General features: G+C 32.2%; 1 protein-coding gene across 1 annotated transcript; it reads left to right on the forward strand.

Moving 5' to 3' along the window:
• Nucleotides 1-16,426: 16,426 nt before the first annotated feature.
• LOC18054425 (probable polyamine oxidase 5) lies at nucleotides 16,427-18,654 on the forward strand. Its single transcript, XM_006451407.2, has one exon. The coding sequence runs from the start codon at nucleotides 16,740-16,742 to the stop codon at nucleotides 18,447-18,449; it is 1,710 nt and encodes a 569-aa protein (XP_006451470.1). The 5' UTR covers nucleotides 16,427-16,739; the 3' UTR covers nucleotides 18,450-18,654.
• The last annotated feature ends 7,383 nt before the right edge of the window (nucleotides 18,655-26,037 follow it).

Genomic DNA, 26,037 nt, shown 5'->3' on the forward strand with positions numbered 1-26,037 from the left:
TCTGTGAGCTGCATCATTTTACACTCCCAGTCTCACTAACATCTCTACTTTTATGTATTTAAGTCCCTTGTTATTTAATTATGCGTGTTTTATTATAATTAAGTACTTTATGTATTTTCGGGGGCATCATGGCCATTTCACAATAAACGAGAGATCAGATAGCAAAACAGACAGTGATTTTGAACTCAAGACAATCGAAAACCTTAAGAGGAGTATAAAAGGATAAATGATAATGTTCACATGTACGGTACTGTTCATGGTATTATCATAAAATTTCAATTATGAGTAGCTAATTTTCTTTCAAACTTGGGTTGAAAGGTGAAGTCTCAATATGTTCTATGGGCTTAATTTGGAAAATCTACTTTCTTTTCCCCTCTAATTTTTGTGGATGTTTTGACTTTTCGTCAACAGATAGTAATAATATTGTCTAGATATTCCACTGGTATAACTGTCTCCCTAGTGAACGGTTATTACTATTTGGCACGATAAGCACTTAGCACCATATTTATTGGAGTGAGGTTCATGAGGAGTGAAAATTCCCCTCATAATTGAATTGGCACTAATAAGGAATATTAAGTCCATGGTGCATGTTGAGTGCAGATCTAGAGACTCAAGCGCTTCATTTTAATAGTTTTCACTTTAATTTATTCCCACCATTCCAATTTAAATTTTAGGATAGTCTAAATCACTTTCACAACAAATACAACTACCCACTTAGAAAATTAACTCTACACGCAATTAAAATCCACCTCCTCGTGGGATCAACACTCATCACCATTGATCTATTCTACAATAGATTTGTGCACTTATGAGTTCAATAAAATTTGCACAACATACACTTGCATACTAACATCGCTTTACATTTTATAGAGCACACACCAATAATACATGTAAATTGCATAATTATTTTCCTTCTCTCCCTTAAGAAGATTTACAAAAATCGTTGTAAACTACTGCATTTTCCACAACAACTGAAAACCTAACATTAAACATGGATGTAATAAAATATAAATTGCGAAGCTCGTTGTAAACGACTGCATTTACTAACAATCAATAGCATTTCTTTTTACATTCGTTAGTTAATTAAAGCAAAGGTCTAATTGGCAAGTGAGTTTTCTGATCCATTTATTTTTTACATACCTAATTTTGATAAATGCACATTTGCTAAAAGAAAGAGATCCCCAACTATGTAAGACTTGATTGCAAAATCAACCACATTGTAAAAATTTAGAAATGGTTTGTCCAATTCGTGAAGATAAAATTAAATTAGTTAAAAATGGCCTAAGTAAAAAAATCATTAGACGATATCTTACGATCTCTTGATACATATCCATGCAAATATGTGCAACGTCAAATTCATAATTTATGGAAATTGTTCCAAAAAAAAAGTGCACAATTTAGCCTTAGGAATCCCACTTTAAAATATCATGTTTGCCAATTTAAAAAAAAAAAATGAATGAAAAGCCTATCATCGGCCTATAGAGGACATTCAAGCAATTACTAGACATAAAATTAGAGGAAGATGTATGTCACGATCACAATTACTAGTAAATATTATTTTACTTTACTGTTCTTTTATTGTTTGCATTATTGCTTTTAGTAATGTTATTTTATATCTAATCATTATTTGTTATCTTTTTACTATTAGCTTTTTTTGCTTCTGAATTATTAAGTCACAAGCTTTACGTATTATTTAACAAATACACTAACCTATTTACAACTGTGTATCATTATGTCTATCACCAAGATTTTTAAATATTAGCTTCTTTTTCAAATACTCACAAATTATTTTTGAAGATTGTTCCAATAGCATCAAAATTAAGTAGACAATTTAAGAACATTTTTGTGCTTTCTATAAGGTTTCACTGTGGGAAATACGAGTTTATGTGTTATAGTTGAGAGAAAACTACACTTGGTATATTGAGGAGGTGACCGAGGGTCATTGGTTAACAAAGCTTGTCCCAAAATTTGTTTTTATTAAAGGAAACCAAGTATTAGACATCATCCCAAAAGCCCTAAAACCTCTGGCTACCTACCCAACCCACTAGCTGAAGAAGAATCAAATATGAAAGAGAGAATATCTGAAATGTTAAATCATACAGATGCTTTCATTTTATTACAGTAGATCTTGCAACTCTAGAGGCGCTAATTATATTTGCATCTTGGACTCATTTGAACATTCATAAAAAAAACCTATTAGTTTGTTAAATATTAATAACTTTTATGATGGCTTGACAACATTTCTTAACCATGCAATTAAAAATCATTCCATTCTCAGGGAAAAACCTCTTTATTGGTGCTACTGCTAATGAGTTACTTGATCTTTTATAAGCTCACAAACCAAAGCTAGATCCCAACACCTTGGTGTTTGATTCATCGATTAATTATGATAACAGTAGCCCTAGTAAAAAGTGTAAATTAGATTTAATTGTCTGCTAGTAAATATTTTCTTGCAATGGTCAGCTAATGTCTTCTAAACTCTACTTCTTTCATTTAAGACATTAAGAACAACGTCTTGTTCAGGCTGGGGAGGGAATATTTAATAGTTATGGAATTCTCAGTCCTAGTGATGTTTTACTAATTTGTGTTGTAAATACTAACTTTGGATAAATTTAAGTAGAAGATGGCTGAATATGGAGTGTAATAACTTTAGAAATACATCTTCTTAGTCTTAAAGTCTAGTTACCTTTAACCCAAAAAAAAAAACCAAAAAACATTTTTTTAACATTTTCTTATGTTGTCATCATCTTTCAAGCTTCTGTAGCCAATTCTGGTGCTTCAACTTTTTCTTTTATTATGTTTTCTTTATTTTATTTTTTTGGCCTTTTTGCATACATATCTTTAGATTATAAAACATTGGGAACAATGTTTAGAATAAGTTTGGGGGTAAGTGTCTTAAAAAATAATTAAGTCATTTTGTGTGATCTTTTAACATTACATTACATGACATGACGACATCTAAATTTTAGTATTTGTATTATCTTTGACTTTTAGTTAATTACACAATGTTTGCCACTTTACATGTTAATTTTGGTGATAAGTGTGAATTAAGAGATTTGTTGAATGAAATTGATTAAGTTATTTAAAGAAATGTACATGTCATAGTAAGTTTCTAGTGAGTTGTTAAACATATTATCCTTGGAGAGTAATCATATTTGCCTATACAGCTAGCAGTTTATTATTTTATGCAAGATCTCTATATTTTCTTTCGAGTCAACCAATAAAAAAATGAAGAAAAAAAAATTTTGTAGCTACATCTGAAAGTTCATTGAACTAATAGATATGAAAGATTATTTAAAACCCTAAAAAATGACAAAAAGATCATCTTTGATTCGTTTAACCCTTTTCTAGCCATTTTTATTGTAAAGTATCTATAGTCAACCTTATTTATATATATGGTGACTTATCATCCTATTCCACTCCATAGTTGAGTTCCACCTTATCTTTTATATTTTTCATCACCCAATTATATTTGAAAAAGTAAGGATAATTATTTATTCATGAAACTGATGCAAGACCAAAAAATTATATTAAAAAAAGAGATAAAAAGCACATTGCAATCTCCAAAAGATCTCTATTTTTCAAACATATATTTTATTTTTTCTATTATCTCTTCTTTCTTAGCCATATCCCTTGCTTACATGACGTCCTAGTAAAAGTCCTACATTTGGATCCTGGTCCGGATTTTGTCAACCCTATATTAGTTTTTAGGTAAATTTAAAGAAATTAACAATTTAAGTCTTTTTGATGTAGGGTGTTGTGTGTGGCGAGTAGGGTACCTTCCGGATGCCATAACTTAGCCTACATGTGTCCATTTTTAGCGTATAATATACCGTTTTGAAGCTTACAACAAGACGAACAAAAGTAATAACTATCTAAGCCATTTTGCTCCATGATCAGGTAAAAAAATTCACTTCTTTCTTGGTTACTTCCTGGCTTTAAGATTTTGCCCTATTTTTCTTGATTATTCTAGGATTTTTATCTTTTTTTTCTAAAACTCGAATTTGAGTGCTGTTTGTTTCCCTTTTCTTATTTTGATTAGAAGAATTTAATTTTCATATTATATTTCAAATTTTTCTATTTTGATAAATTCGCAATATTTAACCTTGTTATAAAAGGGCCTCAAAACCCTAGTTTATTCACTCAAACTGTTCAATAAGATTTCTCATTATTTAGAAACCTAGTTTATTCTTTCAAGAAAGTTCAATAATATTTCCGTTTCATCACTTTTTCTTTGTGAATCAACTTTAAACTCACCGAACTATATTATAACAATATACTCTTATACTTAGAAGTAATTGATACTTTTGAGTCATGTTATTGGTCTAAAAATCATTAGTACAAATAGGATGACAGCTTCAGCAGAGTTATAGTTACCCTAGTTATTATATCACTAGTGTTCACAGCTGCACTGATGTCCCTTTTTATAGTTGGCACATGAAAGTTTGAGCTATCGTTGAAATATCAAATGTGTATAGCTTTTTCAAAAAATCAAATGTGTATAGCTTTTTCAATTCTTCAAAGTGTTGAGATGGATTTTTCAGTTGTGTCTTTTATGACATTTTTTAGCCTTTTCTTCGAAAGAAACTGGAATAAATATTATTTGCATGATAGTGTTCTTCTTTGTTGCAAAAATACTGTGTATCTCTGTATCCATGGGAGTTTGTAGTTGTCATAGTTAATATACATTTCTACCTGTTTATTGTGACAGTTGGGATTGTTATTATCATTTTAACTGCTATGAGTCTTGTTAAGAAAAGGAAGATATCGGCACTTAACTAACAGCCAAGATTCACAAAGATCAACAAAGAACAATGTATAACTATAAACAAATAGAAAACAAAGAGAAGGAATTAACGTGGTTCGGTATCAGAGTACCTACATCCACGGCTGAAGAAACCCCAAAGGGTGTGAAACTTTATTGCTAAAGGTTGATTACAATGTGACTACAAATGTCAGAGAACAAATCTCACTCAACTAAGAATCTTTACTCTCAGTCTTGGTCACTCAACTTAGCCGAAAAAAGATCTACCATGATCAGCCCTGGCTCTGCTTATTTATACAGCTCTTTGGTCATAACTAATTAACCACCAGCTGGCCCACATAAGCTGACTCATTGCCACCTCACCAGTAACAGAATGTAACTAACTCTCGGCTTCACAAATCTCCACCTTAGTTCATTCTGAAACCAGCTCCACCTTCTTCTTCAGCAACCACTAGTCTGGTTTTATAAGCTACCAACACCAACCAAGTTCAGAGAGTTTCTAAACTTGATTGCAGGTACTGCTTTGGTTAGAATATCTGCAGGATTAGTCTGAGTAGGGACCTTAATAACATTCACAATACCATTTGCAATTTCATCCCTGACAAAGTGTAACCTAACATCAATATGTTTTGTTCTTTCATGATACTTAGGATTCTTACTAAGCTGAATTGAACTAGAACTGTCATAGCCAATACACACTGACTCCTGCTTTAACCCAAACTCAGAAACTAACCCACTTAGCCATTTTGCTTCTTTTACTGCTTCTGTCAATGCAATGTACTCAGCTTCAGTTGTGGATAAAGCAACCACTGACTGAAGAGATGCCTTCCAGCTCACTGCTCCTCCATTCAAAATGAAAACATATCCAGTAATGGACCTTCTCTTGTCCAGATCAGCAGCAAAATCTGAGTCTACAAACCCTGATACCTGACATGAGTTACTTTCAGAACCACCATACAAAATTCCATGATTTGCAGTACCTTTCAAATACCTCAACAACCATTTGACAGCACTCCAGTGTTCCTTCCCTGGGTTCCCCATAAACCTGCTAACAACACCTACACTATGAGCTACATCAGGTCTTGTACAAACCATAGAATACATTATACTGCCAACTGCACTTGAGTAAGGCACTGACTTCATATGCTCAAGGTCATGATCCTCTTCTGGTTCTTGAAGCTTTGACAATCTGAAATGTGCTGACATAGGTACTGTTACAGGCTTAGCACCACTCATCTCAAATCTGCTAAGAACCCTTTTAGCATACATAGCTTGAGTAAGAAACAAAGTGCCTTTACTTCTGTTCCTCACTATTTGCATTCCCAGAATTCTTGTAGCAGTCCCCAGATCTTTCATTTCAAAAGCAGTATTCAACTCCATTTTAAGCCTTTCAATCTCCTCTTTTTTTTTTGCATGCAATAAGCATGTCATCAACATTAAGAAGAAGGTAAATTCTATCTTCAGAGGATAAGGTTTTAAAATACACACAGCTATCATATTGACTTCTACAATATCCGTGGCTGATCATGAACTCATCGAACCTCAGATACCATTGTCTTGGAGACTGTTTCAGCCCATACAAACTCCTCTTTAACAAGCATACCATATCTTCAGTCCCTTCTTCAATGAACCCCTCAGGCTGATCCATGAGAATTTCTTCTTCAAGATTTCCATGTAAGAAGGCTGTCTTCACATCCATTTGATCCAATTCCAGGTCATTGTAAGCTGCTATTGCCAGTAGAATTCTTATGGAACTGTATTTTACTACAGGGGAGAATACCTCATTGAAATCCACTCCATGTTTTTGGGTGAACCCCTTTGCTACCAGCCTTGCCTTATACCTGGGAGGTTCAACATCCACAGTCCCTTCTTTAATTTTATAGATCCATTTGCAACCTACCAGCCTTTTGTTTTGAGGTTTCTTGACCAATATCCATGTTCTATTCTTCTTTAGGGAGATAATTTCTTCATTCATGGCATCCAGCCATTTCTCTCTAACTTTACTGCCCATAGCTTGATTGTAGCTAACAGGCTCTTCACCAATGACTTCTTCAGCTACTGCCAGGGCATAAGAAATCATATCAGCTATGCCATATCTTTTGGGTGGTTTAATGATTCTCTTTTCCCTGTCTCTTATTAGCTGATATTCATTCATTTGAGAAGTGATGTGTGTTTTCTGACAAGGCTTGGAATCCCTTTCTGTAGTTTTCTTTTCTTCACTTGACTCCACCTCAAAATTGTGTTCCTTAACCTCATTTGTATCAGGTGTAGTGAGCTCTGTTTCTACCTTCTGATGCAGCATAGGCTCTTCATCAAACACAACATCTCGGCTGATCAATGTTCTTGAAGGTTTTCCATCTATACACCAGATCTTATACCCTTTGACACCCTCTGGATAGCCTATGAAGTAACCCTTGACAGCTTTTGGCTCTAATTTTCCCTGGTTTATGTGAGCATAAGCAAGACAACCAAATGCCCTGAGGTTGCTGAGATCTGGAGGCTTTCCTGACCAAACTTCTTAAGGGGTCTTGAAATGCAAAGCAACTGAAGGGCTCCTGTTGACTAAGTAGGCTGCAGTGGTGACAGCTTCTGCCCAGAAGTGTTTTGAAAGGTTTGCATTAAACAACATGCACCTTACCTTTTCAACTAAGGTCCTATTCATCCTTTCTGCTAGTCCATTCTGCTGAGGTGTGTGCCTCACAGTTTTGTGCCTGGCTATCCCCTTCTTGATGCAAAATTGTTCAAAATCATTGCAGCAATACTCGAGTCCATTATCAGTTCTTAGTCTCTTTACCCTCCTTTCTGTTTGATTCTCTATTAAAGTCAGCCAATCTTTAAATTTCTCAAAAGCTTCACTTTTGTGCTTCAATACATATACCCAGACTTTCCTTGAAAAGTCATTAATGAAAGTGATGAAATATCTAGCTCCTCCATGAGAGGGCACTTGAGAGGGCCCCCACAGGTCTGAGTGAATATAATCCAGTGTGTTTTTGGTTTCTTGTTTTCCTGGATTAAACTTCTGCCTAGTTGCTTTACCAAATACACACTTTTCACAGAATTCAAGTGCAGAAATTTGATCAGTTCCTAGTAGACCTTGTTTACTTAACTCCTTTAAACCTTTCTCACTCATGTGTGCTAATCTCATGTGCTAGAGCCTAGTTTTATCACTGTTTACATTTGTAATAATACCAGGTAACTCAACTGAGCCTTTAAGCACATATAATCCATTTCTTCTACAACCTTTCATTATGATTGCACCATCTTTAAGGATCTGAAGTTCACCATTTTCTGCCTTTATGCAGCAGCCTAATTGGTCTATCATCCCTAATGATATGAGGTTTCTTTTAAGCTCTGGAACACATCTCACTTGTTCCAAGCCTTTTACTGAACCATCATACATTTTAATCCTAACAGACCCTATTCCAGCAACTTTACATGCTAGATTATTTCCAAGCAAAACTTTTCCACCATCAATACTCTTGAAAGTCACGAAAAAATCTTTATGTGGACACATATGGAAGGAACATCCTGAGTCAAGTATCCACTCACCAGAAGATTTCTTATCTGCTGTAATAAGGACATCTGCATCTTCTGACTCTCCTTCATCTATAGATGCAATGTCAGCCTTCCCAGTTGATTCTTTCTGTAACTTTTCAAGCTTCTTCTTTTCAAAACAGTCTTTTATATAATGTCCTTCCTTCTGACAGAAGTAACATTTTCTTTTCTTCTTCATCTTATCAGTCTTCTCTTTCTGATTTTTGTTCTTCTTATCTTTGTACATATTCTTTTCTGTCTTTGCTTTGGCAACTAATCCATCTCCAGTGATCTGATCTTTGCCATCTGCTCTTTTCTTCAAGTCTTTAGATTCAAGAGCATTCTTGACATCTTTTAGGGTGAGGGTTTGCCTACCATAGAGCAGAGTGTCCACGAAGTGTTCATAAGAATCGGGTAAGGAGCTTAGTAAGATGAGAGCCCTATCTTCATCTTCAAGCATTACATTAACATTTTCAAGATCAAGTATGAGCTTGTTGAACTCATCAACATGGTCTCTCATAGTTGTTCCTTCTTTCATTGAAAATGTGTAAAGCTTTCTTTTCATGTACAACCTCTTAGCCAGAGATTTCTTCAAGAAAAGCTCTTCTAATTTTGCCCATAACCCAGATCTGACTTCTCTTTTGTTACTTCTCTCAGTACCTCATCAGACAGGTGAAGGATGATCGTACTGTGGGCTTTATTGTTTATGGTCCTCAAGTCTCCACCTGAACTTGAAGAACCTTCCTCTCTCTCTTTCTTGGACTTTTCTTCCTCACCATCAAGGGCACTGTCTAAGCCCTGTTGAATCAAGATGGCCCTCATCTTAAGACTCCATAGGTAGAAGTCATTTTCTCCATTGAATTTCTCAAGGTCATATCTGGTGGTTCCCATCTTTGAAGATCAAGAACAGAGAGCTTTGAAGCTCTGATACCAATTTGTTAAGAAAAGGAAGATATCGGCACTTAACTAATAGCCAAGATTCACAAAGATCAACAAAGAACAGTGTATAACTATAAACAAATAGAAAACAAAGAGAAAGAACTAACGTGGTTCGGTACCAGAGTACCTACATCCACGGCTGAAGAAACCCCAAAGGGTGTGAAACTTTATTGCTAAAGGTTGATTACAATGTGACTACAAATGTCAGAGAACAAATCTCACTCAACTAAGAATCTTTACTCTCAGTCTTGGTCACTCAACTTAGCCGAAAAAAGATCTACCATGATCAGCCCTGGCTCTGCTTATTTATACAGCTCTTTGGTCATAACTAATTAACCACCAGCTGGCCCACATAAGCTGACTCACTACCACCTCACCAGTAACAGAATGTAACTAACTCTCGGCTTCACAAGTCTTTATGTTTTGATTAAGTATTGAGTTAGATGTTTTCTAGACGCTACTCGTGATTTCTTGCAGATAGCACTTATAAGAGGATATAGAAACTTTTTCTAGTCATTTTTGTTTATACGTGACAAGTGATTTTCAAAGGTGCATCTAATCAATACTTCAGTACAATTTAAAATGTTAAACTAGCTGTCAATTTCTATTTCTAATTTTTTAGTTATTCTAATTTTTTATTTCTTAGTCTTACTTTATGTTGCGTCAGTATGCTTGCTTGCATAGTAATAATAGTTTCCAAAGTTGATTGAGGCAATCAAATCATAGTAGTAGTAGTAATAAAAAGTAAGGAAAGAAAGAAACATTATTGTATAAGAATAAAAAGTGAAACCCAATATCTCATCAATTGGCCCATAATTCCAATCTATTAATAATTAAAATTGTGTTTCTCTCCCGCAATTCTCATATCTATTAATTTCTCCCCGTCATGATAAACTTTCATCATAACAAAAGTGTAAAAGTGGTGTCATCATTAATTATATGTTTCTTTCATTTATTTCTTCTTGATGCATTCATTGTGGCTAAAAATCATTCTAATTGAGCCTCAATTATGTTATCCTATAAAACCATTTAATATAGTTATTTAATTTTGATGTCGAACTGATTTTTGTACTAAATTTTTTATAATAGTATAATAAATAGTTATTAAAAAAGAAATTAAATCTTAATTACACTTTATACAAATACAGGCGAGATAGAAGAGGTATAAAATAAGTTTGCATGCTTCATTGCTCGAGAAAGATAGTGGGACACTACGGAGTAATGTTAGGGCAGTCTAGAATTTGACTTGCGCTGGTTTAATTAATTAAGCTTTGATAACGAGACACCAACTGTACTTCTATAATCAATGCCGGTTGATGAAGCTATAAATACACCCATTTTCTCGTTTTAATGCAATTTTCAATCCGATATATAGACCTATAAGTAAATCCTCCAACTGTTTTATTCAAAGTCGAATAGACCAATTAGTTAATTGTGTACCACACAAAATCCAAATTAACTTAATTAGACTAATTAAAAAGCACACTTTTTATGTAGTTGAACTAAAAATGACTCGATATGTATACATTGGAAGTGTTTCAAGAAATCTTGGTAAATAAACGTTACTTCTCAATATATTCATTGAAGTTTATTCATTATTTTGCTATATATATCACCCAATATGAATCTTATAATTTTTTATTTAAGAAAAAATCATAATCCCTTTGATACAAAACCTAATTTCCCTCGATTGTCTCTAATTCATCATTTGAGTTAAATCTTTCTCTCACGACTCAATCTAACCATAATAATATTTATCAAAAAAATCAAACCACAATAATAGTAATAATAATAATGACAACAGCAAAAAAACATTGCATGAGATGTTATTATTTTGGCTTACAAGAACATTAATGATGCGTTTATAAAACGAGAATCGAAACAGGCTGGAATCGGAATGAGTTGGAATCAGAATAAGTTATTTACTTAAGCTATAGGAATTGAAATTTGAATGAGTTGTATTGCCACTGATGCATTCACTTCGTCTTGAAATCAAAATTGGAATGAGTTAAATTGTTACAAATTACTAAAAAAATCTTAATTAACTATTTTCATAATTAATATTTTATATTTTAATTATTGCGATTATTATTATACAAAAATTAATAATAATAATAACATTAATATATTAATTAATTATAATACTTTTATCATTAATAAAATGATAATAATAACATCATCATCATCATCATCATATTATTATTATTATTATTATCATTATGAGCATCATCACCACCACCACCATTATTATTATTTATTTATGTCATTATTTTTATATTTATAATATTATTATTAAAATTTATAATTTTATTATTATTTTATTAACAATAATTATTTTGAATATTAATAATTGTAATAATTATAATAAATAATAAAATAATCTACTACTACCACTATTATTATTATTATACTAATAATAAATAGTGAATGATCTATTTGAAATATTACACAATTTCTGTCGGGCTAAAATATAAAATGATAAAACTTAATTGAGGGCAACTTAAAAATTATGAAAATTATAAAAATTCAATGGGTGTAAATTAAGAAGTTCAAGTAATGAGAACTTGATTCCGTACTCCATTCATGAGAATCAAATTTCAATTTTTTAATCCTAAAAATATATAGATCTCGTATTTTTTATTTTTATCCTCTTCTATTTTAATAAATAAATATTATTAATTTTTTTTTTAATTTTATTCCCTAATCGTATAAATAAACACACCCTAAAAGTAGAAATAAAGGAAAAGAAAACATTTCAAGAAATATGAGAAAGTAAAAGATGGATGACGTTAATGAAATAATGAGACATCGGCACAAGAAGAAAAGTGAATCCCAACATCAATTAATTGATCAATAATTCCAATCTATTACTACTTTTGTTCCTCTCCCGTCGTTATCATATCATATCAATTCCTATCCACCAAATCAAAAGTGAAAAAGTGGTCTCACTCATTGCAATCATATATTTATTTTCTTATAAAAGTTAAAATGTAAATTCCAAGATAAAATGTGGACCAATTGTAGTTTACACCATTTTTTTATATACCATAAATAAAATGCTAGGAAAATAGCGCATACACTTATAATTATAACCAAATATTTACCCTCCAAAAAGAGAATTATTATATTTCAAATAAAATGAGTAGGGATGGTAATGAGGAGAGTAGGGGAGAGGATCGATATCCCTGCACTTATTTTTGATATCTTTGTCCCCACTAGAATTGTTTGAGGGGATTCTCGTCCCCTCTCCAAATAATAATAGAAGATCATCAATAGATCCCTGATCCCCGAATAACTGATATGTTTTTAAATTTAAATTCTGAATTTGATGTAATTATATTAAAAAAATTAAACAAAAGTAAGGTTTGACAATATATCTTATACTAACATTAATTAATTACAAAACACAAATCATCAGAATAATTATCTCCATCAATCTTCATAATTCTATAATAAAAAGAAATTACTTTTATATCAATAATGAAATAAATGAGACACTGAAATTAATATTTTTAATAAAAACATTTACTCTTGCACCTCGTGCTCCTCTTGTTCTTCCTTGAGGAATGTGACAAATTGATAGATAATATCAGGTTTCAAATCTAAAACAATCAAAATATTATAAGCAATATGACTCATAATCTAAAACAGTTTTGAGCCAAAGTCTTTAGAATAAGGTCTAGTCGAATAGTAATTCAGGACTACAAATAGTTAAATAGGCTCAAAATTTTTATAGTTGATTTGTATAAATATTTTGATTTTTGTTATTAATACCAATATTTAATATAATTTAAATGTCATTATTCATTTATTGATAATTCTAAAAAATAAAATCAAATTAAAAAATAATATGAAGAAATGGGAAATGGGTAGGGGATGGGGATGGGGATTCCACCTCATCCCCGTCCCTTCCCGAATAAGAAACTGGGTAAAAAATTATCTCCGTCTCTTCCCTGAATAAGAAATTGGGTATAAAATCGTCCTCATACCCTCCCCGAATAAGGAAAATCCCCAAGGATCCCCATCCCCGTGGGGATTTTTGCCATCCCTAAGAATGAGCTATTTCAACTTAGATTTTTAATTTAAAATTTTAACACAAATTTTATTCATTGATTTTAAATAATCCAGTGATAGATATTAAAAGTTAAAATAATATTTAATGGTGATAATTCATCTACCTATGGATTTATTAAAAATAATGGCTCAAGATTTATGTTAAAATTTTAAGTAAAAAATTTAAGTTAGAATAGCCTAACCTTTTAAAATATTAGGAGAGACTTACTACTACTCTTTAAAGTTAAGAGATTTAGATGTGAGTATAACTAAATTAAAGTGTAAGCCTAGTATAACTAAATTAATGTGTAAGCCTTGAAAGGAATTTAAAAATTCAATTCTATCTTAGTTTTGTTGATTTTTAAAAGTTTATGTCACGTGTGACGATAAAAAATAGTTGAGATTTAATTACATATTATGCACTCTTACTCATAATTATCATCACAAACTTGTAAGAAGATAAGCATAAAAAATCAAACCAACTAGAAATTCAAATTTGTTAACACATGGTATTATTTAATATGCAAATTTTGTATTCCAAGATATTGTATAGTGTGCTTTTTTTTTCTTTTTTCTTTTTTTTAAAAGCATGTATAGTATTAATTTAACTAAACTTCAATTCGTGTATTAAATATTCTGTATTTCATTTCTCAACTTTACAAGCACACTGGTTTAGGGTTTAGGATTTATTTTCTTGTTTGCTATCATTTTGCTATCATTTTGGCCCTTACGATAATAATCCACCTTAATCACGTGATCCCATTCCCATAAGATTAGCAAAGTCTAGGATTTGACTTGAGTGGATTTAATTAATTAATTAATTAGCTTCGATAATGACGCACTAACTCTAATTGTATAATTAATGCCAGTTAATGAAGCGATTAAATCATATGTATCTAACTGAAAATACGTCCATTTGACTGCGATTTTCAACCTGACCGACCTATATAAGTCAATCATCTTACTGTTTTATTCAAACTTGAATAGACCAATTAATTAAATTACTCACAAATCCAAATAAATTAAAATAAACCAATATTAAAAAGCATCTTAGTTGTCAATAATTTGACTAGAGTTGTAAAAGAAAAACAAGAGGTTGTCACATAAAAGTTGTGAATCAATTCATCTAAATTGCCTGACAAATATCTAAATCTAAAGTCTAAACTTATTTAATCAAAGTGAAGCATCTTTTTAAATTTTTAAATTTTTAAATTGAGATACGATATTCACATATCTGCACTTCCTTTAATAAAGAAAGATTTAGGTGAAAGTTTTGTGCTGTGGATATCATAAACAATTATGTGACATGATATGAAAATCTTTTTTAAAGAGAGTGATTAACAAATAAATAACCCATTTTGTTTTTATTAATAATAAGATGGGTCATACCTGATCATATTGTAAGTAATGAACACTATCATGGTGCTTATCGATAGCAGGATTTATTGATGCTTTATTTCACATCCAACGTTAATGCTTTGCCATAAATTAATATATTTATTTTAATCAAGTCAAACAATGATACCGTAAATTTTCTGCAGTGAAAAGCACATATGAAAGATGCATTAATTTTTAGGGAAATTATTGGAAAGAATGCCCCTCAACCAATAGCTTAGAGTGTAATTTACTCTCTCAATACGTAGTGTCTTGTGGCGGCAATGAATACTCTTATAATTAAGTGAGAATATATTACTCTAGTGGCCGGAAGTATCTATAGACTTAGTCATAACCTCGGATGACTCGCCTTTACCACTGAGGTTACGTTTAGTATAACTTTTCAAGTAAAATTTATTTAAATAGAGCTTTTATAAATAGATATTTTATCTAAAAAATTTTAGTTATTTGGTTGTCAATAAGAATTTTTATTAAAAATTTATGAAATTACTTTAATAAACAAATTTTTTAAAATTATGTTATTAAAAGAATAAAATTAGTAGATGATATTTTAAATATTTTAATATTTAAAAATAATTTTTCAACCTCTACTCCCAAAAGCTCAAAATTTGACATTTTTTTAGTAGAGGCAAAATAGCTTATTTAAACTTCAAAAGCTCTATTAGAAAAATAACAAAACAATAATAAAAATTATAATAAGAGCTTATGTGATTAAATAAGCACTAATAAACATTAAATAAGTTATACCAAACATGCACTGAGTATAAGATACTATTCAATAATTTTTTATGGATGAAACCACTCCCAAATTTTTATCTGTTCACCTGATACATCTGAATTATTCCATTACATTTTGGCCATTAAGATCTGATTTTGATACCAGTAATAGGGGTGCTGAGCATAAAATATCAAAATATTTAATCCGAAAGACTAACTTAATTATTACGTGGATTCAATTATCCTATCAATAATCCAAGAAAATTTCACTCTTAACTAACATGGACTTGCGCCACAACAAAAATATTCAGATTAGAGTACTCCAAGTAGATTTGTGATAATGAATTATGAATATTACTAGATATTATAGTAGTAGTAGTAATAGTAATAATAATAATAATAATAATAATAATAATAATAATAAATTCTTAGGAAGAGTACACCCACAGTGAGAAAATTACAGCTAAAACCGGCCAACTCTAGTAATATTGATGTTAATTGATGGAATTGCAATGGCAATATGGCATAGTTCTGTTTGTATGATTACCTCATGATGATCGACGATCCATTTCCATTCTAATTCCACGACGGGGTATCAACTAGATGAAGACCAGTGACTTGTTCAGTTGGTGGGCCGTCCTTTACTCAATTTACATGTGAGGTTGGTGCAAGGCACTATCACCATAATTTTCCTTTGCTCTGCCTGCTGCTACGCACTGCCCACTGCTCAGCCTCCTCCTGCCCCTCTGTACTGAACTGTAACATTAATTTCTTTTTCTCTAAAGCTGAAACACGTATCTATTATGTAGAGTCAGACTACAGTTTACGAGTGCATTCGGTCTATTAAAACAACGTACTAAATTTTTTTGATGTATGTCTCGAGTTATGGGTAACATTATCACTTGAAAAATATAAGAATGATTAACTTAATGTGTTGATACGCAGATGCACTGTAGTCTGGATTGTATATTATAAATACAATCAAAGACTGATATTTTATTGCTATAAGTGACAGTAGTTGTGGGATTTTTTAGATTTGAGAAACACTCAATGACTCAAACACAAGTACTGGTACTAATATTTACTAGTATAGAGTTGAAGAAAAAGTAGAGTGCTGTCTTTATTAGACAAATAAATTATGTGAAAGAACACTCCGAAGAAGCAAAAGCAAAGCATGATGCTCTATACTCCTTTATAAATTCCTCATCAGCAACTTAACCAAACAACTCATCTCGCTTCATATTTTTATTTTTCCTCATATTCCTGATTCCTCTCTCTTTTTTCCTGTATTTCGTGTGTGTGCTACCTAGTGAAGTTAGCCAAGCTCGCAACAGTAATGGCTAAGAAGCCAAGAATTGTCATAATTGGAGCAGGAATGGCTGGTCTTACAGCTGCTAATAAACTCTACACTACCCCTAGCTCTAAAGACTTGTTTGAGCTTTGTGTTGTGGAAGCTGGCACAAGAATTGGTGGGAGAATCAACACTTCTGAGTTTGGGGGTGACAGAATTGAGATGGGGGCAACATGGATCCATGGCATTGGAGGCAGCCCAATTTACAAAATTTCTCAAGAAATCAATTCACTTGAGTCTCATCAGCCATGGGAATGCATGGACGGTTTCTCTAGCCAGCGTACGACCGTTGCTGAAGGTGGTTTTGAGGTTAATCCGTCTATTGTAGAGCCTGTATCGTCTCTTTTTGACAGCCTCATGGATTATGCTCAGGGGAAGCTCTCTGAAGAAAGTACCAGCTGTGAAAAAGCTGAATTTTGCAAACTTACTTGTAAAGCTTTCAAGATTTGTAGTAGCAGCAATGGTGACTCATCTGGTAAGCTTAGTGTTGGTTCTTTTCTTAGACAAGGTCTTAATTCTTATTGGGATTTCTTGAAAGAGCAAGATGAGCTTAAAGGATATGGTACTTGGAGCAGAAAGTTGCTTGAAGAATCCATTTTTGCTATGAATGAAAACACTCAGAGGACTTACACTTCTGCTGGGGATCTGATGACTCTAGATTTTACGGCAGAAAGTGAGTACCAAATGTTTCCTGATGAAGAAATCACCATAGCTAAAGGCTACATGAGTATAATTGAACATCTAGCTTCTGTGCTTCCACCTGGTTTTATTCAATTAGGCAGAAAAGTCACTAACATTGAGTGGAAACCAGCAGTTGAGATTGAAAATGGCTATGGTAATGGTGCTTCAGGCACTGGCAGGTCAGTGAAGCTACATTTTAGTGATGGATCTACAGTGTTGGCTGATCATGTTATTGTCACAGTTTCATTGGGTGTACTAAAAGCTGGAATTAATCATGATTCAGGTATGTTTAGTCCTCCTCTTCCATCTTTCAAGACTGAGGCAATATCAAGACTTGGTTATGGTGTTGTTAACAAGTTGTTTGTTCAATTAAGTCCATCAACATCACATGATACTCCGAAAGGCGATAGCTTGAGCAAGTTCCCCTTCCTGCATCTGGCCTTTCATCGTCCTGACTCCGAATTCCGAAACAAAAAGATCCCCTGGTGGATGAGGAGGACAGCTGCTTTGTGTCCAATTTACAAGAAATCAAGTGTTTTACTATCTTGGTTTGCAGGGGAGGAAGCACTCGAGCTTGAATCACTTAGTGATGAAGATATTATTAATGGGGTATCAACAACAATCTCTAGCTTTTTGTCGCAACCCCAAAAGAAAGTGGAATCTAATTCCCATGAATTATGGAATGGGAATGTGAATCATCATGTGGAAAGCTCAAAAGGAAGTGAAGTGAAATTCACCAAGGTTTTGAAGAGCAAATGGGGTAATGATCCTCTATTCTTGGGATCATACAGTTATGTTGCGGTTGGATCAAGTGGCGATGATTTGGACACCATGGCCGAGCCATTACCAAAGATTGGTCCCAATTTTGAGTCATCGGCAATTCCTCCACTTCAAATCCTTTTTGCAGGGGAAGCAACCCACAGAACTCATTATTCTACTACTCATGGAGCTTATTTTAGTGGTCTTAGAGAAGCCAATAGGCTTCTTCAACATTATCATTCAGTGGGGGCTTAGGACATTTATTAGTACTTTCTTTATTTTATTTAACACCTATTTTCCTGATATCTTTTTTTTTTCTTTTTTCTTTTTTTAATTTTCCATCTAAAACATCTTGCTTTCTATAAAGCAAGCATGAGTGCAAACAAGAATGAAAAAGAAATTAGGGAGGAGGAATGAAAGAGATGGGTTGGGACCATTTTTAGATGTATTGCATAAATTAAAGAAGCTTATTTCTTTTTCTCATTAGTCTATTGTTATTCTCTTGGTTTGTAACTACGATTCCTTATTTATTAAATAGTCTTTAAAAGCAAAACCAACCAAAGATTGTTTAGCATTATTTCAAAGCTTTCAACAAGTAAAGAACAACGAAAAGCTTTGGATCCCACATCTCTCTCTCTCACTTTTCACTAGAATTTGTTTTGGTTATGCCCATTAGCCATTAGCCATTACTCCCATAGGACAGGATCCGATAAACCCGGAATTTTCCAGCTTGTTATCTTTTTATTTGTTCCTTTGTGTGGCTTGTTTCTCTGCCCCTGACATTGTTCTCTCAAATCCAAACAAGTTCTTGTCTCGCTCGATAATCAAATTGCACGTAGGGCCTTTCTTTTCGTTTTAACATTTTAAGAGCCATGTCCATATAATCTCTGGACTATCTATATTCTATGAGCTGGCACAAGTGGAGGCCTTGCTTGGTTCGAGGGTGGTGCATCGAGATTCCGATGGCTTGAGGCCTCGATGGCTTGAGGCGAGCTTGTTGTATTGACTATTCAGTGAATCACTTTTCGAGGTGGTCTTGTGATTTTATTTTACTTTTTTTTCTCATTTGGTTGCTGTTTTAGTGTTTTTTTGCTTTTCAAGTTTTATGTTTTTTTTTTTTCTAAATTATGAGATGGTCCCAAGTGAGTCTCAATTATGAAAGGTATTTTTAAACATGTACTATAAATTAAATTAATCTCCGTTCGTACCAAATAAGTCTATAAGAGATAAAATGTTGGCTAAATTTTATGTTTTCTATGCGCGCACTACTTGGATTTTCTTATCTTTTTTTTCTTCTTTTTTCCTAATCGAATGAGTATCTTCACCAACAAAATCTAGGGTGGATAGACTATGTTGAACCTGAAAAATTTCTCGTGTATTTCAAATCTTAATGTGTGAATTTGTTTTCTTTTTTAGTTACAATAAACTAATAATGAATAGAGATGACTTGGTGTTGTGAAGTATTATATTAAATAAAGTTTAGGATTAATTTCTCTTAAATATTTTGAAAGAACACATTATGAGCGATGATGTAACATTGACCTTTTAATATAATTTATTATTTCTTTTTCTTTTTTCTTTTTTTTAAAAAAATTAACAAAGAGCTGGGTCGTGTTTGTGATTCACATTAAAATGAGACAGACCCACCGTCCAAATCCAATGGAATCAAAAAAGACTTGCTTGCTTACGAAACGTCACTTGACAATGTGACATAGGTAGAGATGCTAATTGCCGTCTGATTGCTTTGATTCTTGATCATCATATGGGACCCATATCAATGATAGGTCCCATTCCATGAAATGGCTCACATAAACTGAGACAGTTAGTGCTCAGCGTAGGCCGCAGCAGTGCCCTACCCACTTGGTACGATTGATTGATATGCTAGACCAAATCCATCCCCCGTCAACACTTGAGCTAAACAGTTAGGGATGGCAAAAAAAAAAAAAAAAATTAGGGAACTAAGAGAAAATCTACTGTAGGTTTTAGGCGGGTTTAGTAATGGTTAAAATTTGTAGTGGACAAGATTTATTTATATAAATTATTACGGAATACAAGCGAATTTAATAATTTAAATTTTTTATGAATTTTAAATTTAATAATTATAAATCTGCAACGGGGCAGTACTTATTGTCATTCCTATAAATAATTTATATTTTAATCAACCTATGTATCAACAGACTAAGTACTACGGTAATAAATTACTCTAATAGTATTTTATCACGAAGAAAGTTATGGTGCAACGGTGATACGGTATCACCGTTGCACCCAGCCGTTGGATTCCATTGGATCTATTCATCCACGTGGATCCAACGGCTGGATGCAACGGTGATACCGTATCACCGTTGCACCGTAGCCGGACCCTTTTATCACGTGATATAATATTAGATCTCATGGTAAAATTTAACAATGATCTTATTTTAAAGTCCACTACTGTGCCACGTCACAAAGTACCAGAGTCTCATACAAATTTTTCTCACACTCGTGTATATCTTAAAATCAATGAAAGGTTTAAAATTCATTGATAGCAAACGGGTCCACGTTCCTTAATAATTGACGTCAAAACCTTCGATTTTTAAGACAAATCAGCATAACAAATCAACAAATGTTTGGAGTGAAGCCAAAATATGTTGAGCTTTGTTGCTTTTCGATTGTTTTTAAAGGTATGTTTGTTTTGGAGTTTGCCACTTTATTCCGTATTCTTCTATTGAAACTCCTACTTATCACTTATCGCTTAGTGTTGCCTCTTGAGCTCAAAAAATGTAACGTTTTTAGTATTTTGACAATTTTATTTTGGAGATGACATTGTCACGCCTCTTAACCTGATTTCTATCATTTTAAAATATATATTATCAATACTATTTAAGATATCTTGTCGGTTAAAATTTTAAGGGTAAAATAATAGGAATAGGATTCTCTCTTAATCTGAGCTCTATTGAGTTTTTAAAAATCTTCTGTCATGTGTCTTTTAGTGGTAGTAGATGGGTAAAATTTAACTTCTATTATTTTTTTATTTATTAACTACCAATCAGTAATTGAATTATTTGCTCAGGACATGATAAGATCATGAGAGAATCCTTATCCAAAGTAGTAAGAGTAATAATAGGCAATTCTAAAAATACTAGCAACAAATGTAAGATTGGCAGAAAGATTCGAATCTCGACCAAAATTGTAAATTCCTTACTGATTTGGTACATATTGCAAAAAATTACTAAAAACATTAGTAGGGATTCAGGATTAAATTTTGTCTCGATTAAAAAGTCAGCACTGATTAGATCCCAATTTGCATTGAATTATTTTAATTTTCTAGTTTAATTAAAACATAAAAAAGTAATTTTATTCAAAATTTGACAAAAGCTAAAAGCCAATCATTAACAAAGTTATGGTTCATATTTTTCTAATTCATTAATTTATTTTAATTGAAATAACAATTAAGCAAAAATAAAAAATAAAATTACATTTGAGACTATAGGGATAGTACAATTATTTTGATTAGTATGAATTCAATATGTTTTTTTTGGTCCCCATTAAAAAATGGGTATGAAATTTGATACAATTTTTTGTTCTAATTAATCAATCCATAGGGATTAGTATAAGAGTGCGTTTGGGATTCAGGTTGAATAGGTATATGTTAAAAGTTATAATATTAAAGTGTTTGATAAATACTAACTGTTATAACTTGAAAATTATGTTAATATGATTTTTATTTGTATGATAACAAATCTATTATATTTTTAATAATTTTGTCAAAACTATTATTTAAAATATATATCTAGTATATATTATTAAATTTTATTTAATACTTATAATTTTTTTTCATATCAACTGTATCTTTTAAGTTATAATATCTCAATTTAAAAAAAAAAGTCCTTAATTAATCGATCTCAATGTAGACGTCCAATTAGCATATGTTGGTAAATGGTATACAATAGTATGTAATTTCATCAGAGCGACAGTGGCAATCGCCCTTCGTTCCGGGGCACTGTATGGTCAAATCATGAGAGCTGTTTATATCGTAATCGTACACTCAGAAGGGACATTGTGATTGTAAAGATTTAACCTTTAGCTCCACAGCCTCTTCCCCACCCCCCCTACAAAAACTGGAATGGCCCGCTTGCTGTCTCTTTGTGGGCTTCAATCACACTTTATGATCTTGCCAAATCACAGGCCTATATCTGTCAACCAGTCAATTGTCTCGTTTCAAAAACAAACAAATGAATGTATCAAAAAAAAAAAAAAAAGAAAGACAAATGAGAATCTCCAACATTATTAACATAACTCACCCGACACGTTAATTCCTTACCTTGACCTTCATTTGCCCCTCTAATCACCATTATCATAGACAAATTATAGTCAAATTAACAATAAGATAACCCTCGTATACAATTCAATCATTTAATCATACGAACCAATGAATTGGCGACGTATGTGAAGTGAACGGCTGCAAATTGTCGAGCCTAGATGTCACGTCTCAGTCTCACTTAAATTTTTCATGCGCTCACAGTCACAATGTTGCACTTGCATGCTAGCACTGTATCATTTGAACCACAACATATCTTTAGGGTTACGAAATTTAAGTTAGAAAGAAGTCAATATGGTGGAATAATTAGGTCAAAATACGGTGATTTCAACTATTTCATCAATTACATCTTACTAAATTTTTTGTTACACTTCTTAAATTTTTTTTGTTACATGTTTGATAGAGTCGAAATTCATGGAGTCCAATTTCTTCACATTAATTATCAGTGCTTTCTTTCTGCAAATCTTATTAGCAGTCCGCTTCATTCTTTCAGGATGAGAATAACTTTTTCTTTGCCTAAAGAGGGCCAATGATGTCCCAATCGAGGATCACTGATTTAAGTAAGTTATCGGATTGGCATCTAAATTTGCTTTATAAAGGCTTTGAGTTGATAAGAGAAATCCCTTTACACATATCGTGTCTTCACGAATTTACTTAAAGGAATCTAGCTGGAGATCTCATATCTATTCATAGGATTTTATATGGCAACTTTGGTGGCTTCCCCACCTCCCACAAACACCCCTATTATTCTACTGTGCACTTGAGAAAATGCCCTTGGCTGCCATAAGCTTTTTTGCTTCTTAATCTCTCAAAGGACAGTCCATTTAATTTTTAATATCTTATTTTGTCTGGGGAAAAGAACAAGTAAACCTCTCGATTTTTGGAAAATAGTCATGTAAATCCTTAAATTTTTAATAAAGGATATCAAGATTCTTTTTTTTAATTAAAATATCTTTAAAAAAAGGAGACCCTAGTGTTGTTTAATAAAAATTTAGAGATGTACATGGCAATTTCCCCTCAAACTTTAGAGGTATAGGTGTCTTTTTTTTTTCCTTTTATCTCTGATATTAAAAAACTAATGGAGAAAACATTAATTACATGTGACATTAACATATAAATTTTGATCAATTTTAATTTACACGTAAATTATATAATTAATTTGTTATTAATGATTTAGCCGAATAAGTTTTTAAACAACATTCTTTAACCAGTCATTCGAGTTTGAATCTTGAGAGAGGAAAATAGTTTTAAAAAAAATCAATTTAAATTTTACCCAAACCATACCAAATAAAATAAGAAAAATGCTAAGTATAGAAAAAGCTAAAAAAAATAATAGAGAAAGAGACAGTGGGTGGGTAGGAGAGAGAAAGTACTAATTTCTCTCAATTTTTTTCACAACTTTCTCTTTACTTAGAACCACTCGTAGAATAATGGGGGCAGCCCGGCAGGGCACATTGCCATGCTATCCATGGATGTTTGATGGAAACAATATATGGTGGCTGAATTGAATTTTCTACTTTTTCTTTTCAGGAACAAAATCCCAAATGTCGGTGATGCTACGATTGGATACATAGATATTAGATAGTCCGACAAGGATTTTCAAGGGGTACTATGAAAAATAAATTATTCGTGAAAAATGCGGTCGAAAGTGCATGGTGAAGGAAAGGATGATGAATAGCCAACAACTGTCGACAAACACTTTATTTCTTTTTTCTTTTTTCTTTTTTCAATAATTCATATAATAATAAATTGGTAGGATTCTCTTAATCTAAATTTTTTACTTAAAATCAAAAATTAATTTTTACATTTACTGGATCCATTCAAGTCAATTGAGTAGATTTGAAGTCAATAAGTGACATTTAAGGAATCCTGATCATATGCGCATTGTCGCGCATTTTAGTGTATGCTACAAGCCACATATCACATTATTAAATTTTGATATTTAAATAATTATTTATCTACTATTAGATTAAATAGATCCTATTAAAAAAAAGAAAATTACTTTAAGAGAACTTAAGCAATAAATAAAAATAACATGAATAAAACAATAGTCCTATTTTTTATCTTTTTTTTTTTTTTTGAGACGTGGAGAAGTTGACAAAATTTAAATCAAATTGAAATTAGGTAGTCATCTAAATAAAATTATTTGAAAATTTTACTTAAATCAGTCCCGTGGGGACTTATTTGAATAGTGGTTTGACTACACAAAATTTAGTAACTGTTGTAAATCATGGTGGATTCCACCAAAATAATGCTCTCCCATTATCATCTTATTGCTCTTCCCATTATCCTTTTTTTATAATTAATAATTGTGAATAACTCCACCTTATAATGCCTATATCTCCCATTATCCTTTTACATACAATCCCTTTAAATTATAACATCCATTATCTCCAAATTTATAACAGTAACAATATCAAAATACACAATTGGTGAACATTCTCCCGAATAAGGTCGTGTAGGAATATTTGTTATAACATACTGAAAAGACTAAATGTGTTATAACCATTTGTTACACGAATGATCTTTGATATGAACCTTTTTTTTTTTTCATTATAGGCTTACCCCCACCTTAATATAACCGAACAAAATTCATAATAATGATGTTTGCTGGTTATCATATTGCCGTAACACTAAAGATAGCCCACTTAATCATTGATCATGTGAAGTCAACCATCAAAATTACCTGGCACGGAAGATATGAGACATTTGTATGGAAAAGCCAAGCTCATCAATGAAATTATGCAGATGATTATTAGCTCTTTAAAGTCTTTATCCTCATTATATCAGAAAAAAAAAAAAAGATGGATTCATTTTCATGGACCTAATCATGGTCATGGACGTTAATGGTTACACGCACATCACCAAGAAGATTTCTTGTACTTTTTTTTTTAAAATTTTTTTTGTGAGAAGACACATCGTCAAGAAGATGGAACAAGTACTTTGTCGGCACGCAGTAAAGTAAAATCATGGTCTTAAAGGGCTTCGCCCAAGAACACCAAACTTTATCAGTTCAATCAAATGGGCCGAGGAGATTGCAGCCCTGCCCAATTTCTTTAGGCCCATTAACTGGTAATTTTCTGGCCCTGCTTTAACTGTCTTGGAGGCCCATTTATGAAATTGTCTTTTTCTTCCTTTTCTTTTTCGCTTGGGGTGTATTTAACACACTAATACTGTGTTTTATTGTACCTCTATCCAATCATTTTCCTTCTTCTTATTGCTGAATATCTCAGTTCATAACATCTTCTCTTTGTTTCTCGAGCCTATAGTGAGTTTGAGTCAATTCCGCAGGCTCTTACTCAATTTCTTAACGGAGTCAAACATTCATTAGTACAATTTAAGGGAATCCCCCCCAAGCCTTTGCTTTTTATATAAAGGACATGGCGAGCATAAATACCCTCTTGCAGCTTGGAAGATTTGTTTTGAGTACAAAACATCACGAGTTGAGATCCTGTAATCACTACCAATTTCCGTCCAAAGCAACACTAATGTGAGATCTTTTTTTTTATAATTGATTTCATTTTGGCATAAATAAATTTTTATTTT

This window comes from Citrus clementina, unplaced genomic scaffold, assembly GCF_000493195.1.
Source record: "Citrus clementina cultivar Clemenules unplaced genomic scaffold, Citrus_clementina_v1.0 scaffold_1, whole genome shotgun sequence".
NCBI classification, from domain to species: Eukaryota; Viridiplantae; Streptophyta; class Magnoliopsida; order Sapindales; family Rutaceae; genus Citrus; species Citrus x clementina.

Bases quoted from the DNA above. Each gene is read 5' to 3' on its own strand.
- LOC18054425 (XM_006451407.2), top strand. From the start codon at position 16,740: ATGGCTAAGAAGCCAAGAATTGTCATAATTGGAGCAGGAATGGCTGGT.